At 40.6% G+C, this 18,017-nt stretch overlaps 1 protein-coding gene across 3 annotated transcripts in view; it reads right to left on the bottom strand.

Moving 5' to 3' along the window:
* The window catches only part of casp23 (caspase 23, apoptosis-related cysteine peptidase), a 29,068-nt gene extending 11,051 nt beyond the window's left edge, over positions 1–18,017 (bottom strand). The window contains exons 1-13 of one of the 3 annotated variants that reach the window (XM_076289469.1): positions 17,887–18,017; positions 17,508–17,549; positions 16,773–16,843; positions 16,451–16,624; positions 16,089–16,268; positions 15,725–15,808; positions 15,433–15,609; positions 14,836–15,070; positions 14,415–14,516; positions 14,071–14,180; positions 12,956–13,983; positions 12,187–12,265; positions 8,970–12,052 (exon numbers count right to left, since the gene is read on the bottom strand). In XM_076289469.1, the coding sequence (XP_076145584.1) occupies positions 13,888–13,983; positions 14,071–14,180; positions 14,415–14,516; positions 14,836–15,070; positions 15,433–15,609; positions 15,725–15,808; positions 16,089–16,268; positions 16,451–16,624; positions 16,773–16,843; positions 17,508–17,549; positions 17,887–17,950 (1,335 nt within the window). In that variant the 5' untranslated portion in view covers positions 17,951–18,017 and the 3' untranslated portion in view covers positions 8,970–12,052; positions 12,187–12,265; positions 12,956–13,887. Of the gene's footprint in view, positions 1–8,969; positions 12,053–12,186; positions 13,984–14,070; positions 14,181–14,414; positions 14,517–14,835; positions 15,071–15,432; positions 15,610–15,724; positions 15,809–16,088; positions 16,269–16,450; positions 16,625–16,772; positions 16,844–17,507; positions 17,550–17,886 lie in introns of those variants that run through there. The other 2 variants (XM_076289468.1, XM_076289470.1) reach the window with 2 other exon arrangements.

Below are 18,017 nucleotides of genomic sequence, written 5' to 3'. Positions count from 1 at the left end.
TAGATTTGTTTCTGGGCCAAAAAATTTGTAGCATTGTTATAAAACCTTTAAAATCTCTAAACAATCACAAGTAGGGCAGTTCATCACAGTCCATCCATTGCAACTGGACTGATGAAAGGTACACCTGTAGGCTACATTGTATTTGGGAAAAGCAGAAGGTAGCAGTATAATGTATTTATTTATTTATTATTAAACAAAACAATCCCTGTCAGTTCCATGCAGTTTTCAACAGCTATCAAGAAGAGAGGTCATGTCATGGATTTTTGTGAATGTTTCTTCTTCTACATATGCATAAGTTTAGTCATCTAGTTCAAATGATATTCAGCTTTATTGTCAATGCACAAATTAAATACCAGTAGGTCTAAAACAAAATGCCGTTTTACCCAGTGGTGCAAATAACTGACATGTCCAAAAGGGCCTTCATGAAATGCGTTGCGAGACTGTTCATACACATTTTAACGGGCAAAGTTGAAGAGCTACTGTCCGTTATTGTTTGTGCAAATAATATGCTGATTCATGTTCCCTTGCATTTTGCAACTATGAGGTCCATGCAATCAATCTTTTGACGCAATCTTTTGATTTTCACCCAGCCTAGTCCATGGTAGGCGCCCGATAGAAATATTGTTTAATTTTGCGATTGAGATATCCACGCACTGGCGCCCCCCCTGCGACATGTTCGCCCCCCGGTTTCAGAGCTATTCTAAATGCAAAAATGCATAGAGGGAGTTATGACAAAACCGTGACTGTTAACAAACTATAAGCTATATAAGGTAGGCCCTATGCTAGGCCTATTACACAACACTTGTCACTAGGCTATATGCTGGCGACCCAAATAAAATCTCATTTGGAACCAATGGCTTACACCTTACAGTATCAAGCTGCCATCTCTTGGCGAAAAGTTAATAGTTTTGCATATCAGTAATACATTTCACGTAGCTGTGTGAATCACGGAAACGGCGAATGAAGTGGACACTTATGGAACCCAACCCACTGTACAGTAGCTCAACGCATTTATGGTTTTCTACAAATACATCAATAATTAAATTGGCCTCCATCACTCAACCATGCTAACGGTAACATTATTTTACCTACGTTCTGCTATTGATAGGATTAACGTAGCCTACCTGCAGTAAAAAACAAGCATGTCCGATAAACATTCTCAGATTTATTTCGGCTTCAAGAGGAAATGGGAATTACATGTCATGCAGAAATCATCCTATCCTTAGACGTTCTCTGCGGCAAACTACTGTACAGTCTTGTCCTTGTAGGAAGCGTAGTGTCTTTCCAACCCACTTTAGATTAACTTCCAACAAAATTACGTCTCACTGCAACGATGTGCCATCTAGTGGACAAACGACTACGTGACGCCAATACTGGAAATGCAGCTTCGCTAGCGGCAGTCATATAGGGATTGTCAAAGTTTTTTTTTTTGTTTTTTTTTCCCCGTCATCTACTTCCTGAAATTTTGGTCAACGATACCCGGGGCACCGAAACACCGGGGCACATGAAATTTGGTGGGTATGTAGCCCTACTAGACTTTTACGGAAAAGTTTCGTTTGGTCCCCGGGGGCCACTCCCCCTCCGCACTGGGCCCCCCGAAACCCAAAAAATGCAGTTTTTCCTAAATAACTACCTGAACCATGGCACCGAGGATGAAGAATCTTTTATGGTATGTTGGTCTCAAGGGCCCACATCAACCTGGCCCATAATCACTCATTTGTGATTTGCACCCCCCCCCGGTAAAAAATGAAAATGCAATATCATTCTGCTTAAGATGTTCAGAACTGCACCAAATTTTATGTGTATGATTGCCCTGGCATTCTCTGGGGGTATTTCATCCATGGGGGGGGGTCTAAAAAAAAATAGGTTATGTGTACATTTAGTGACTGTACACTCATTGGCCTGTAGATGGCAGTGCACACATATACACATGCACACACACACAGGCACCCACATACTATCGGTATTAGAACGGCCGATACATAATTACAAATTCAGTAGGATTAAAAGAAAGCCAAAATAAATATTCATCATCATCATCATGGCTGCATTTCCAGTATTGGCGATAAGTAGTCGTTTGTCCACTAGATGGCGCATCGTTGCAGTGAGACGTAATTTTGTTGGAAGTTAAAAGTGGGTTGGAAAAACAATGGACGCTTCCTAAAAGGACTGTAGTTTACCGCAGAGAACGTCTAATAAGGATAGGATGATGTTCACATGAAATGTAATTCCCATTTCTTCTTGAAGCCGAAATAAATCTGAGGATGTTTATCGGACATGCTTGGTTTTTACTGCAGGTACGTTAATCTTATAATATCAATAAGGACCTAGGTAATGTTACCGTTAGCGTTGGTTAAGTGATGGAGGCCAATTTGATTGATTGCATTTGTAGAAAACTATAAATGCGGTTATACCAAGCAAATTGATAGCAGCACTGTAATTGTATTTTTCGACTGTCATTTGTTGCACGTGCTACAAAAATCATTCTGTGCAATGGAAGATTTACCAACGTTACACTGGTCTGATACAGTTTTGCCTATACATGCGTGAGACTGAGACGCCTGTTTATTTTGTTTTAAGTGCGTGCAGGGTTGATTCCAGCTTGGTAGTTGTAGTCTGTGAAATTAAAAAGCATGTGTGTGTGAAGTATCCAAACAATGACTTTTCATTTCATTATGGCTGCTTTAGCAACACACCTAAGCTACTGTGTAGTGGGTCCCATTTAGAATTAGCTTCATTCGCGCTTTCCTTAACTCATGGAGCTGCGTGAATTTTATTACAACTTTTCGCCACGATATGGTAGTTTAAGTCCGCTTGATACTGTAAGGCGTAAGCCATTGGTTTCCAAAGGAGATTTTATTTGTGTCGCCAGCATAGCCTATTGACAATTTATGTTGTAAATAGGCCTACCTTATAAGCCTACATGTAGCTTAGGGAAGCTAACAGCTTTCTATTAGGATCTAGTTTGTTAGTTAGGCTACAGTTTTGTCATAACTCCCTGATGCATTTTTGCATTTAGAATAGCCAGAGTGTGGATATCTCAATTGGAAAATTAAACAATATCGGGTGCCTATGGACTAGGCTGGGTAAACCCAGCATGATCTGCCCGCTATTTATTTTTTGATTTCTTAAAGGGAAACCAGGCAACGTTTTCGTGTTAATTACTCATCTTCGTAAGTCGGTATATGGTTAAATGACTCATTACAGGGCGAATGAAGACTCTCTCGCCCGCCCCTACTGCCTGTAGGAAGAATATCCCGCTTGCAAGTTCAGTGTATCGTACCCGGCGACCGAAGCAGTTTCAGTTTCCATCCTGCATCCACAGCACAGAGGGAGGCTAACGAAACGCTAGCGATTGTTGCAAACGTGTGTACAATGGCAGAGCCGGCGAAGAAGCATGACGGAAGATGCAAAGAAAAGGAAAAGAGCTTCAGTCCGAGCGAGGGGGAGTTTCGTAGAGAAAAAACATCAGGCTTGCCTGGTGTCCCTTTAAAAGATTGAGCTTGGTCTGGTGAAAGCCAGACTAGCCATGGACCTCAGTTACACAATGCAAGGGAACATGAATCAGCCTATATTTGCACGAACAATAACGGACAACAGCTCTTCAACTTTGGCCCGTTAAAATGTGTATGAACAGTCTAGCGACGCATTTCATCAAGGCCCAATTGGACATGTCAGTTATTTGCACCACTGGTTAGATGTAAAACAGCATTTCGTTTCAGACTACTGTTACTTAATTTGTGCATTAACAATAACGTTTCAGACTACTGTTACTTAATTTGTGCATTGACAATAAAGTATTACATGAACTAAAAATGACTAAAATCTTATATAGAAGAAGAAACATTCACAAAAAATCCATCCATCCAAAAATTTCATCCATGGGGGGGTCTAAAAAAAATTAGGTTATGTATACATTTAGTGACTGTACACTCATTGGCCTGTAGATGGCGGTGCACACATATACACATGCACACACACACAGGCACCCACATACTATCGGTATTAGAACGGCCAATACATAATTACAAATTCAGTAGGATTAAAAAAAAGCCAAAATAAATATTCATCATCATCATCATGGCTGCATTTCCAGTATTGGCGATAAGTAGTCGTTTGTCCACTAGATGGCGCATCGTTGCAGTGAGACGTAATTTTGTTGGAAGTTAAAAGTGGGTTGGAAAAACAATGGACGCTTCCTAAAAGGACTGTAGTTTACCGCAGAGAACGTCTAATAAGGATAGGATGATGTTCACATGAAATGTAATTCCCATTTCTTCTTGAAGCCGAAATAAATCTGAGGATGTTTATCGGACATGCTTGGTTTTTACTGAAGGTACGTTAATCTTATAATATCAATAAGGACCTAGGTAATGTTACCGTTAGCGTTGGTTGAGTGATGGAGGCCAATTTGATTGATTGCATTTGTAGAAAACTATAAATGCGGTTATACCAAGCAAATTGATAGCAGCACTGTAATTGTATTTTTCAACTGTCATTTGTTGCACGTGCTACAAAAATCATTCTGTGCAATGGAAGATTTACCAACGTTACACCGGTCTGATACAGTTTTGCCTATACATGCGTGAGACTGAGACGCCTGTTTATTTTGTTTTAAGTGCGTGCAGGGTTGATTCCAGCTTGGTAGTTGTAGTCTGTGAAATTAAAAAGCACGTGTGTGTGAAGTATCCAAACAATGACACCTTCATTTCATTATGGCTGCTTTAGCAACACACCTAAGCTACTGTGTAGTAGGTCCCATTTTGAAGTGGCTTCATTCGCTCTTTCCTTAACTCATGGAGCTGCGTGAATTTTATTACAACTTTTCGCCACGATATGGCAGTTTAAGTCTGCTTGATACTGTAAGGCGTAAGCCATTGGTTTCCAAAGGAGATTTTATTTGTGTCGCCAGCATAGCCTATTGATAATTTATGTTGTAAATAGGCCTACCTTATAAGCCTACCTGTAGCTTAGGGAAGCTAACAGCTTTCTATTAGGATCTAGTTTGTTAGTTAGGCTACAGTTTTGTCATAACTCCCTGATTCATTTTTGCATTTAGAATAGCCAGACCGTGGATATCTCAACCGGAAAATTAAACAATATCGGGTGTCTATGGACTAGGCTGGGTAAACCCAGCATGATCTGCCCGCTATTTATTTTTTGATTTCTTAAAAGATTGAGCTTGGTCTGGTGAAAGCCAGACTAGCCATGAACCTCAGTTACACAATGCAAGGGAACATGAATCAGCCTATATTTGCACGAACAATAACGGACAACAGCTCTTCAACTTTGGCCCGTTAAAATGTGTATGAACAGTCTAGCGACGCATTTCATCAAGGCCCATTTGGACATGTCAGTTATTTGCACCACTGGTTAGATGTAAAACAGCATTTAGTTTCAGACTACTGTTACTTAATTTGTGCATTAACAATAACGTTTCAGACTACTGTTACTTAATTTGTGCATTGACAATAAAGTATTACATGAACTAAAGATGACTAAAATCTTATGTAGAAGAAGAAACATTCACAAAAAATCCATCCATCCAAAAATGACCTTTGTTTTTGATAGCTGTTGAAAACGGCATGGAACTGACAGAGATGTTTTTGTTCATAAATAGACAAACAAACAAATAAATAAATAAATAAATAAATACATAAATAAATAAATAACATTATGCTGATACCTTTTGCTTTTCCCAAATGCAATGTAGCCTACAGGTGTAAGTGACCTTTCATCAATCCAGTTGCAATGGATGAACTGTGATGAACTGCCCTACTTGTGATTGTTTAGAGATTTTAAAGGTTTTATAACAATGCTACATCTTCTTTGGCTATTCTACAATCTATTCACCTTTTCAGCACCAGTAGGCTACTTTCTGTGCAGCCGCACACACACACACTCAGGCATGCCAAACAAGCATACACAAAAGTTTCAAGAGTGGGTGATGGAGTAAAATATGGAGACAAATTGAAGTGTGATTTATTTTCGCGGAACGGATGTACAGGACTGAGCGGCGGTCATATTTTGTACCGCTATGCGGTACATCTAGTTATTATTATGATGAATATTTGGTTTTCCTTTAATCCTACTGATTTTGTAATTTTGTATCGGCCGTTCTAATTGCCGATACTGATGGTATACGTGCCTGTGTGTGTGTGTGCGTGTGTATATGTGTGCACCACCATCTACAGGCCAATGAGTGTACAGTCACTAAATGTACACATAACTTAATTTTTAAGACCCCCCCATGGATGAAATTCTACGAAACTTGGCATACCCCCAGAGAATGTCAGGTTAATCATACACATAAAATTTGCTGCAGTTCTGAACGTCTTTACTGAAGAGAGGGGCGATTAAAGCAGAATGACATTGCATTTTCATTTTTTACCGGGGGGTGCAAATCACAAATGAGTGATTATGGACTAGGTTGATGTGGGCCCTTGAGACCAACATACCATAAAAATTTCTTCATCCTCGGTGCCACGGTTCAGGTAGTTATTTAGGAAAAACTGCATTTTTTGGGTTTCGGGGGGCCCAGCGCGGAGGGGGAGTGGCCCCCGGGGACCAAACGAAACTTTTCCGTAAAAGTCTAGTAAGGCTACATACCCACCAAATTTCATGTGCCCCGGTGTTTCGGTGCCCCGGGTATCGTTGACCAAAATTTCAGGAAGTAGATGACGGGGAAAAAAAAAAAAAACTTTGACAATCCCTATATGACCGCTTCACTAGCTTCGCTAGCGGCGGCAGAGACTTTCTAATGTGGAGACACAGCACTCAAAAAATACTCCATAGAAATGCATGGGGCTAGTTTGTCACGCCAATATGGCCGTTGTCTACACATATCCCACCCCTTCCTCGGCAAAACATCGACATGTGAATACGTTGAGCCAATCATGTGGTGTGATGTGAATACATTGAGCCAATCATATGATGTGTTGTGAAGACATCGTGCCAATCATGTGTTGTGATCTCGCCGCTGGAGCAAGATTGGTGTCGTGAAGCCTTGCGCACGCGCAGTTCGACCCAAAGACTGTGCCCGATGAGTGCCCATAAAACGTTGGTATATGGCCGCCGAGTGGAGGGACTTGCCTAAAAGGACTTTGGCGGCGGTCATAATAAGTATATCAATGGTATTATATAGTGTTATACTATAGAGACAAAAGGCAAGAGAGGGAGAGTTGAGAGAGAGAGAAGGAGAGAAGAGGGAGTTGAACGGAGGGGGAGTTGAGAGAGAGAAAGAAGCAGAGTTGTACGGCGTGACACATGAAAAGTCCATGACAGCGCTTTGCTATGGCAGCATACCTAAGGCATGGTGAAGGTCAGCACCAGCGCAGGTATGGTCAGTTGCCACCATGACACGCATGACTAGGGCGCCAGTCACATGAGGACACAGCAGAGGTGGTCCATTCCAATAAAAGCCCTGAGGTGGGTGAAGTTCCACACTACACCATACCTAACTATGGGAGGCACTAAAGATGTATGTTTTAAGACTCGAAAATAGGGAGGGTGTCTGCTAATCAAATTGATGGAGAGAGTTAATTCCAGAGGAGGGGTGCGCTGTAGCAGAAAGCTCTGCCTCTACTGTTGGGATTACAAGAAGTCCAGTATTCTGTGATCGTAGCAGTCTAAGTGGGTAATATGGTACTAAAAGATCTTTAATATAGGTGCCCAGCCATTTATGGCTTTGTATGTTAGAAGTAATATTTTTAAGTCAATGATACTTTTAACAGGTAGCCAGAGTAAAGATGCTAGGATGGGGGAAATGTGTTCATATTTTTGGTCCTAGTAAGTGTGCGACCAGCTGCATTTTGTATAAGCTGTAAGTTCCTTAGACAGGTATTATTGCAGTCAGTGTATAGAGCATTGCAATAGTCTATCCTTGAAGTGACAAAACTGTGGATTCATTTTTCAGTGTCTGGTAAGGATAAGGACTTTCTTATCTTTGAAATGTTCCTTAAGTGGTAAAATGAAGTTTTGGTGATTATTTATTTATAGGTCCTGGTCAATTATAACTGCTAGATTTTTAGCACTTGTGGATGAGGTCAGTGGAAGATCACTATATGTAGCCTGTGATGAGGATAGGATATGCCTAATCTTTTTAGGACCTAAAACCATCGGAGTTCAAAACCAGGAAGTTTTTATATATCTATATTCTCTCCATGTTTTTATATCTCTTATACATGTAACATGTAACATACATCGGGCTTTATGGAAAGGTATAATTGTGTATCATCTGCATAACAATGGAAATGAATGCCATGTTTCCAAATTTCAGAACCTAGGAGAAGCATATAATGGGAAAATAACAGGGATTCAATAAGCCTTGAGACACTCAATATTTCACCATAGTCTGGGTAGATGGTTCATTACGGACCTGTACAAATTATTAACGGTTAAAAAGGTATGGTCTAAACCAAGCAAGTGCTGAGTCTTTGATGCCTATGGAATGTTCAAGCCTATGAAGTAGTATGTCATGGTCTATGGTGTCAAAGGCAGCGCTGAGGTCCAGGAGGATCAGTATTGATACATATCCATTATCAGCAGCAATTCAAGATTCAAGATTCAATACTTTATTTGCCATACAACAGAAGTTGTTAGGAATGTGCTGCAGTGTGCTCTACAGTACAGCAGACAAGACAACACCAAACAGAGATAAGAAGCCAAAGACATAGACATAGACATCAGACATAGCACATTCATCCATGGCTCGTCCCTACAGAGGCGAGAATCAAAAGTGGCAGTTGACATTTTAGTGGAAGTTTACCCAAAGTTCAGGATTTAAGTTCACTTCCAAAGCTGGCGTCTTTAGGGGAAAGTCCGTAGGAGTCGATTGCCGAGTGTGGAGTAACACGCTCTGGAAATTCACAATTTCGTCGCCGTTTAAAAAAAAAAAAAAACATAGTCCAGTCCATACAACTTCATTTCAATTTCGAAAGAAATACTGGACTATGTTTTTAAAAAAAAAAAAACCGCGACGAAATTGTGAATTTCCAGAGCGTGTTACTCCACACTCGGCAATCGACTCCTACGGACTTTCCCCTAAAGACGCCAGCTTTTATCCGACCACATAAAGACCTCGGGATACTTCGGTTTGGCTTTAGGGACCCTCTACTCACTACCACGTAAGTGTAATGTTGTTTGGAACTGTAGAAGAGGTATAAAAATAGCGTTTTGTAGCGGCGAAATGACTTGCCCTGTTCACTTCCAGGCTAACGAGTTTTGACTAAAAACGGTAAAATCGAACTTTCTCAAAACACATCCGAATGACATGATTTTGATGTCAACTCAACGTATGTACTCCCAATCATCCGTAAATTGATCTAAAGTGCATTTTACTCCCGATAATTCCTTTAATGAGAGCTTCTTGAAGAACATTAAATGAAAGCTGAAGATTATCAATGGCAAGTTGAACAGAGTCAGCAATACAATACAAAATAGTGTCATCAGCATAAAGGTGGACTTGACAACCATTTAAGGAAGAGACAATATCATTAATATAGATGGTGAATGTCAATGGCAGCCTTTGACTAAAAACCTTTTATAAACCTTTAGAAAAATCTATTTAATGCAAATCATTTCCCGACCCCTCCAATATTTTTGCCGAACCCCTGGGGGTCCCGACCCCTAATTTAAGAACCACTGGATAATGGGACTTAGTAGCACTGAGCATCACACAGCAGAAAAGCATACAGGCCGTAGAGTGAATCTGCTCTTTAGAATACAAATACTCAAGACAGGGTTTCCAACAATGTGGCTAAAGAGGAGTTATCAGTACATATCCAACCATTCAAAAGTGACTATTTCAGGAACAAGGGCAGTGTGTCCTCTGCACAGAAATATAAAGATATTATTAAACTTTTTTTTTAGCACACAGACTCTCTGTGACAATCATTTTCAGTGCATCATGTATGTGCATTGCCTTATGATGAGTAAGTATAAGTAAGTATATATACTCTTTTGATCCCGTGAGGGAAATTTGGTCTCTGCATTTATGAATTAGTGAAACACACTCAGCACACAGTGTACACACAGTGAGGAGAAGCACACACCACACACTAATCCCGGCGCAGTGAGCTGCCTGCAACAACAGCGGCGCTTGGGGAGCAGTGAGGGGTTAGGTGTCTTGCTCAAGGGCACTTCAGCCGTGCCTACTGGTCGGGGTTCGGCAACCCTCCGGTTACAAGTCCGAAGTGCTAAACAGTAGGCCACGGCTGCCCACCATGATATATTTTTATAGAAAATCCCCCAATAAAATACACTTTTTGTAACATTTTGTAAGTGTTATGTCCCCTGCTAGGGTCAGGGAACTATAACAAAACTAAATAAAGCAAGGGCAAAACACAGCAGACAATGGTGGATAAATGTGAAAATAATCAATAATTTATTATAATTAAACTAGAACATATATAAAGGCAAAAATTAATATTCAAAACAAAATAGCAAGTGAAGGCCAGAAGGCCGCGAACACGAAGCCAGAAGGCCAAAAACGAAGCTGCTCAATTTCCAGGCCTCTCTCCCAGACTCCCACTCTGAGAGGGACTGGAGACCTGGACGTAGTGTGGGCAGTGGCGGTTCTAGGATTTTTCTGAGACAGGGGCCATAAAGGGGCCACATCATACACTGAGGGGCCAAGAACCGGTCAACATCCATACACAGAAAATACCTTGTTCAGTAAGGCAGAGGCACGTTGTCTACGTGATATGCAGGACTATACGCGGTATACCCAAAGTCCTTTTAGGCACGTCCCTCCACTCGACGGCCATATTGCAACGCTTTTTGGTCACTCATCGGGCATCCTATTCGGCAAAAATGTGCATGCGCAAGGCTTCACGACACCAATCTTGCTCCAGCGGCGAGTTCACAACACATGATTGGCACGATGTCTTCACAACACACCATATGATTGGCTCAATGTATTCACATCACACCACATGATTGGCTCAATGTATTCACATGTTGACGTTTTGCCGAGGAAGGGGTGTGATATGTGTAGACAACGGCGTTACAAACTAGCCCCATGCATTTCTATTGAGGATTTTTTGAGTGCTGTCTCCTCATTAGAAAGTCTCTGGTATACCCACTTAAAAAGCATCACCATCTCAGTATACCCACTTAAAACAGACAAGGATTGGTATTAATATTTGGGGTTCATCACAGTATACCCACTACAGCTAACTAGACTACACCACAGCAGTAAGGTGCATACATGTCACCAGTCTTACCTTGTTCAAATACTTGAATGCTAAATGCTAAAAAACAAAAAAGCCAATACAATTCTTAACAATTTTCCCATTTATTTATAATGTGCATTGAAAACACAATATAAAACTAAAATATAATAGACACTTCAGTGGAAATACATTGCTATTTTGGGGCGGTGGTAGTGTAGTGGTTAAGGAGCTGGGCTAGCGTGCAGTAGCCTGAAAGTTGTTGGTTCAATTCCCGGCTTCCCCCGTTGTGCCCTTGAGCAAGGCACTTAACCCCAAGTTTCTCCGGGGACAATGTGATCCCTTGTAATATAGCTGACCTATGTAAGTCACTTTGGTCAAGAAGTGTCTGCTAAATGTAATGTAATATATTTTAAACAGAAATCATACATCATCATACACACATTTTTCGTTCAATTAAACAAGTTTTACTTTAACTGTTTCCCCTTTTGTTGATAAGAGAAACCACTTTCACTGCCAGTTTGCGTACATTAAAACAAACACACACACACACACACAGCATGTGAGCAACAACTACATCATATTTACACAATTTTTTCAACAACTATTTTTACAAATGGTCTTATTTGGAATGGTCTTTGAAGCCACCGTCTTGCTTCCAGTTAGAAAAGCCTGATTCTGATTTGAAGACTGACGATGGGTCATTTGAAAGCGAAAATTACGGAAGGGGTAGCAAAACACTAAAGATGGAATATTCCTACCATTTGAAGTCTTTGTATCAGAAGTCATTGAGTGGCCTCTTCCTATTTCCGTGCTGCATCTTGCGGAATACCAGTTTAGGAGAGATTGCAAAGAACCATCTGCTCTAGAATGGGAAATGTCTGGAGAGAAGAAAATGAAACAAGTTTGAATAACTTAATTGTTATTAAATTTCATAACCCACTGTCAACCTGGCGTTTCTTAAATGAATGACAAAATATGCTCACTGTAGTGGCAATAAGAAATAGCATCATACCATTAGGAGCAGCTATGCTTGGTGACTGGTGGTTCTGAAGACTGTGGGTTGAAGTCACCAGCTCCTGTGCCATCCCAGTCTGTAGGTGAAAAACAAAATTCGTGTTTCACAAAATCCATGCTTGTATTCAGCATGTCGTCTGGCAACTGTAAAACCAGTTATTATTATTTTAAATCATATAAAGCTTATGTGAGTAGAACATTTAACCAATTTATCTCAATTAAACTCTCCTTGTCCTAACACTTTGAGACAGAATTCATGCGAAGCCCATGAATCAAATAAACTCAGAATAGTGGTTAATAACTTTGCAATGATAGCTCACATTAACTACAAAAACGTAGCGTTAGCTATTAGGCATGTATTCTCATGTTCATGTTAGCAGCTGCCAAACTTTTTCCTCAAGGAAAAAAAAAATCGAACGTTATTTACATTTGGTAAGGCGCACTAGCGCATGTAATATTATTCATTTCGGACCCCAAACAAACAGGATGTCCATTTCTCTGCATTTCATATAACACCATTTCAAACACTTCATACATTACCTTTCCATACATGAAATCTATCAGCATGCTAACAAACAATCAAACCTCAACTCAACTAACGTTAATTTAATGTTAACAGTTCACTGACAAAGTCAGTTAACAGTTCACTGCAAGCTTGCTTGCTGCTGCTTCGTAATTTGATTGACAAACTTAACATATTGTGACAGCAACAAATAAACGTCCCTTTCACATAATGATGATAACCAACATAGAGATTTGTGACTCACCAAGAAACTTCTGTGGAGGATGAAACGCTGCCATCGGTTCTTCACGTTAGAATGCTAGCTGATACTTTCGTTAGCCAAATGTATCGGTTCTTCACGTTAGCTGATACTTCCGTGAGCCAAATGTATCGTTTCTTCACATTAGCAGAGACATTTCTGGTTAGCCAAATCAGAGAATGTCTAATAAGGTAGACGGAGACGGGCTCTGGCCAAATGTATTGTTTCTTTTACAGTTCATTGTTTGCTTTAGCTTTCAAGCTTCATAGGTGCATTACTGCCACCAGTCGTTTGCATCTCTGATCGTCGTTCTCAACAAGTTTGACACTTATTGATGATTGACGGTACAGGGGCAGTCTGGGGCCAATGAGATTTCAGATGGGGCCCGGCCCCCTGTGGCACCGCCCCTAGAACCGCCCCTGAGTGTGGGCGAGAGCAGAGAGCCGAACATGAAGTGTGGCGTAGCAGCGGTAGCGTTCAGCGAGAAACCAAAAAACGAGTGGGCCTCTGGAGTGACGTCAACCAGCACCTTATATAGGGCTGGTCCAGCAATTAAGCCCCCTGCTGGAGTGTAAAAAATACACAGAAAAGCAGCAGGAACACAAAAACAGCTAAGGACGTAACATAAGACCTGAACATTTTAATGAACTTGATCTGCATAGATTATGCAAAATACAGTACAGTTTACAACATTATTGTAATACGACAGCTTAGGGAATAAAATGTTCACAGGATGTCTGTAATTGTGCAAGATTAGAATACACTCCAACAGTCAGAAGCAGACTCCACGTTGAATGTGCTGTTTCTTTCAGCCAGCATGATGGTATTAGTGAGCTGTAACAACTACTTAAATAAAAAAAATACCTGTGTTATAGATACAATATCATGACCTGTCCAGTGCCATGCCAAATGGCTGTGCATCCTTTTGAGAATTCCATTCACAGTCCTGGAAAGAGATAAAACTTTCTTGAGAGAGTAGTCCGATCCTTGCATGGCATCTGGTCAGGGTAGCTGTTCTTAAATGTCTTCAATACCTGAGAAAAACGGCACACAAGCAGTTAATTTAATATAACTATAGTGGATGGGGATTGGAGGCTGGTCATTGTTTTACCAGTACTTGCCTTCCTGAAAAGCTCTTCGATGTGGTCCTCATGGGCATGTTCATTAAGTGTTTGCACGACGGTCTGGATGAATACTGAACCTGTCTTAGTATTTCTGTATGACACAGTGTCTGTGGAGAAAGAACGAAATCATGCTCAATGTTAATGCAAACAAAAATATTCCAACAGGATTTCAACATGGTATTAATAAGAAACTGCTCAGTGACAAATACTGTATATGTCACACTAGATGCAATAATTTTGATGCTCTTTCATAAACACACAGTATGTTTCTTATATGATGTATTAGGAATGTGTCACGTGTCTTGAAGGTGCAAATTATGTGATACATGTCAGGCTACTACCTGGAGTGCAGGATCTCAAGCAGATGAAGTCTTTCTCACGGTGCTCCTTTTTGCGCCTAGAGATGGGGGCACTGTCCGCAACCCACACATCTCCTTTTTCCCCTGGACAATTGCATCAGTCAGCACAGAATTTCAGATAGATAGATAGAAAGATAGAGATAGATAGATAGATAGATAGATAGATAGATAGATAGATAGATAGATAGAGATAGATAGATAGATATAGAGATAGATAGATAGATAGATAGATATATAGATAGATAGATAGGTTGATCGATAAACAGACAGATCTTTATTATGGTCAAAAGCAAGTATTCTGCTCAAGTTCACTGAGGGTGTCAATCTTTCATCCAGACAGACATGTCCCTGAGACATGCAGGAATGTACACATGTAAGTAAACACACATGTAAGTAGAATTACCTCCTCTACAAGCCTGGATGAGAATTACTTTGGGTTTATCGCGCAGCGCGGGGCAGCTTGGAGTGTTAAGATGGTGGAAAATGGAGTCCACAGGTAAGATGTCCTCCTGATCGTCACCATAGGAAACACCACAGATCCCCTCCTGAGTTCCATGGGACATGATCACCACAAAACAACTGTCTGACTGGAGGTGTTCCCCCCTCTGAGAGAAGTCTGCCATAGCAGCCTCCATGCCCTGGAAGCATAAGAACACATCACTAAAGGTTTTCATTTGGCAATATAAGTGCTCTCATGGTACATGTTTTGATCTTATTTTGTCTGATAATAACCATTTGACATGTTATCAGAAGGTCCAATCAGATATCATTAGAAAACATTCACAGATACTATATAACCTGAGCTGTAAGACAAGATTTTGCTGAGAGAATAGGTGCCACATTTTGATCAATTTTATTTATGTGAAAAAAATAATGCTGTATGGGTTTATCCCAGAGTGAGAGGATGTTATGGCTCATCTCCCTGCCAGGTTCAACCAATCTGATTAACTGCCTGTTCCTGTGTCCACAGATAAGTCAGAGAGGCTACAGACTGTTATACCTGAGAAGTCAGATTCCTGAGTACAAACACGGTGTATCCCAAGTTTTCAAGTAGGATCCTCATGTTCTTCTCATCAACCTCAGCTCCTGCTCTGTCACTTTCTTGCTCAAACTCCACATTGTTGATGAGTAGAGCCAAGCGTGTTCGGCTATCAGACTTGTCCATAGACATGTAAATCTGGAGGAGAGGTGTACGGTAAAAAAACGGTGCAAACTGCGGTGCTTGTGGTCTTTTAAAACAGTTCTTATCATATTAACAAATCATTTTGATTGCATTAAATGTAAATGCTTACATCATCCTTTTCTGACTGGAGTGTCCTGGTCTTGAAATCATGGTGGCACCATTTAAGAGATGAAGTTGAATTTCCTTGAGAAACCTGAAAATGCATTGAAGAATGTATTGCATTATTATATTATATCATAATTATATTACAATATATGCATCCTGTCCAGAATTTGGATCCTTCACTGACAAATTTCAAAAAGTTTTGGAAATGGGACAGGCCTAGCTCCACAACTGTGACGCAACTGGTCTGCAAATCTAGTGCTAGAACCATCCTGCCCCTGGAATGGGACACAGCTACAGACTACAGAACTGCAACCTGGGGAAATAACGTCAACACAGGAGAGAACAAATGCCTACAGTCACCATCATACCTTGCTCTGCCCACAGCCCTCATTGGCACAGTGCTTGGCATTGGCATAGGGTCCTCTCCACTCCCTCTGGCAGAGCCAGCAAAACTGGTAGATGCGAAGCTTGTTAGAGGTGCAGATGGAACACTGTACACACAGGTTATTGGGCTCGGCTCTCTCCACGTAAGAATGGCAACCTGGACACTTTAAGACAGACCAGAGAGAAAATGACATTAATGAGAAAACACACACACACACACACACACTCACACACACACACCACAAAATTGTATTGAAAGTGTCAGGAAATTATTCAAACTTGATTCATAATGTTACATTGACTTGCAGGCTACATGGCCAGCAGTGACCAAAAGTATGTGACTTACTTTTTTGCAGTCACACAATGTCAAGGCAGTGAGCTCTGAAATGGTCTCTTCAAAATACTGTTGTGTCTTTGGCTTCAGCTGAACCAGCTCACACACCGTCTGATAGGAGAAGCTGGCACCACAGAGCCGCTGCTTTGGTTGGAGAAACCTTGGACAGGTGAATACAGTATGTTTCTAAAAAGATGGACAAACCAGTAAGATATAAGGAATTACAGTGAGCAGTGACAATAAGGGAATTCAATTTAAATATCTATCGGTGGTGAGTTGAAATGAATAGTTTGGAATTAATCCACTAAGTAATCAGACTTAATTTCACCCTCACGTGTTCAAGCTGGGACCGGATCCACGCAATCAGGTAATTAGGAGGTATATGGTGACCACATGGCAACCGAGCTGCAGTGCAATGAGATTTATTTCGTTTGTCATGGTAAACGTCAATGGGCTTTCATGAAATGTCATTTCAATGCCTTAAAATCATTATAGAAATAAGAGGGTTGAGAAACATCCCAGAGGCTTTCATTCATTGAAAAGAGACAACTGCAAGTTCCAAACAAAAGTTCCAGTTATATCACATTCAGCATTTAAGAGGAGATTCACAAGGGAGGACCAAGGAATCTTTTCACGCCAGGAAAATCACCACTGCCCAATGCTCATAGATTTGTCTGAAGCACTTAAAGTGGCCATTGTGCTAGAAAATGCACTATAGAAAAAAATATATATCTGGACAATCCAGAGAAATTCTGTAAAATGGAATGCTCCCCAAGCCCAAATTTATGAGATATTATAGAAGACTAAGAGCTCTTCAATGAGAGGCTTTACAAAGAATGAAATACTTGGGTTCCGATAATTGTGGCATGTGTGTTTTTGTTTAAAATGTTTTTATGAGGATTTTTCTCCTTCTCAGAATAAATTTGCTTCCCTTCAAAGTTGGATTATTCCTTATAGTTTTCATTGTGAAACAAAACCAAAAGAGGATTCCTTCTGCCTTTTCGGGTGGGAGCTAGACATAGGCTAGCCTTATACCGATGTAAAATATCAAATCAAATAGGGTACTTACGTAAAAGGCTGATGTCTGTGATCAATTCTTCCTGGTTTAGGCCTAGGTCAAGTAACAAATCACGAATTAGCAAAACATCCATAGACTACTAGGCTACTGTGTTGCAGGATTACTTTCGTTTTCACTTTGCCTTTTCCCCACGGAACTGGTGATCCATGAAATAGAACATTTTCTTGGAAAGTGGAATAGGTGAAGGCTAGGCTACTACAGGCCTACTCTTCATATATTACTAAGTCAGTTCACATAGGCTACCAGCAATTAATTTTAAGAGTAATAAGGCAGACAGTAGCTCTGACGTCAACAAGCTAACAGGAACAGTAAACATCAACAACAAAAATCACATTATAGCCTACAGTAAATGCGTAAATTACGGAATTACTTTTAATGTCAAATTTTCTCGGAACTGCGTCGGTAGAGTTGGTGTTGAGTGCAGAATATTCCATGATGTTGCTCGTGAAGCGGCGAGCGCCCGTCCTTACACGAACAACTTTACTATGTGAACAGTGGAGG

Source organism: Alosa pseudoharengus, unplaced genomic scaffold (assembly GCF_046254945.1).
Source record: "Alosa pseudoharengus isolate Yale_2024_CS ecotype anadromous, Long Island Sound unplaced genomic scaffold, YU_APseudo_1.1 YU_APseudo_1.1_scf_17, whole genome shotgun sequence".
NCBI lineage: Eukaryota > Metazoa > Chordata > Actinopteri > Clupeiformes > Clupeidae > Alosa > Alosa pseudoharengus.
Note: the sequence above shows the minus strand (reverse complement) of the source record. Positions and strands in the feature narration are given on the sequence as shown.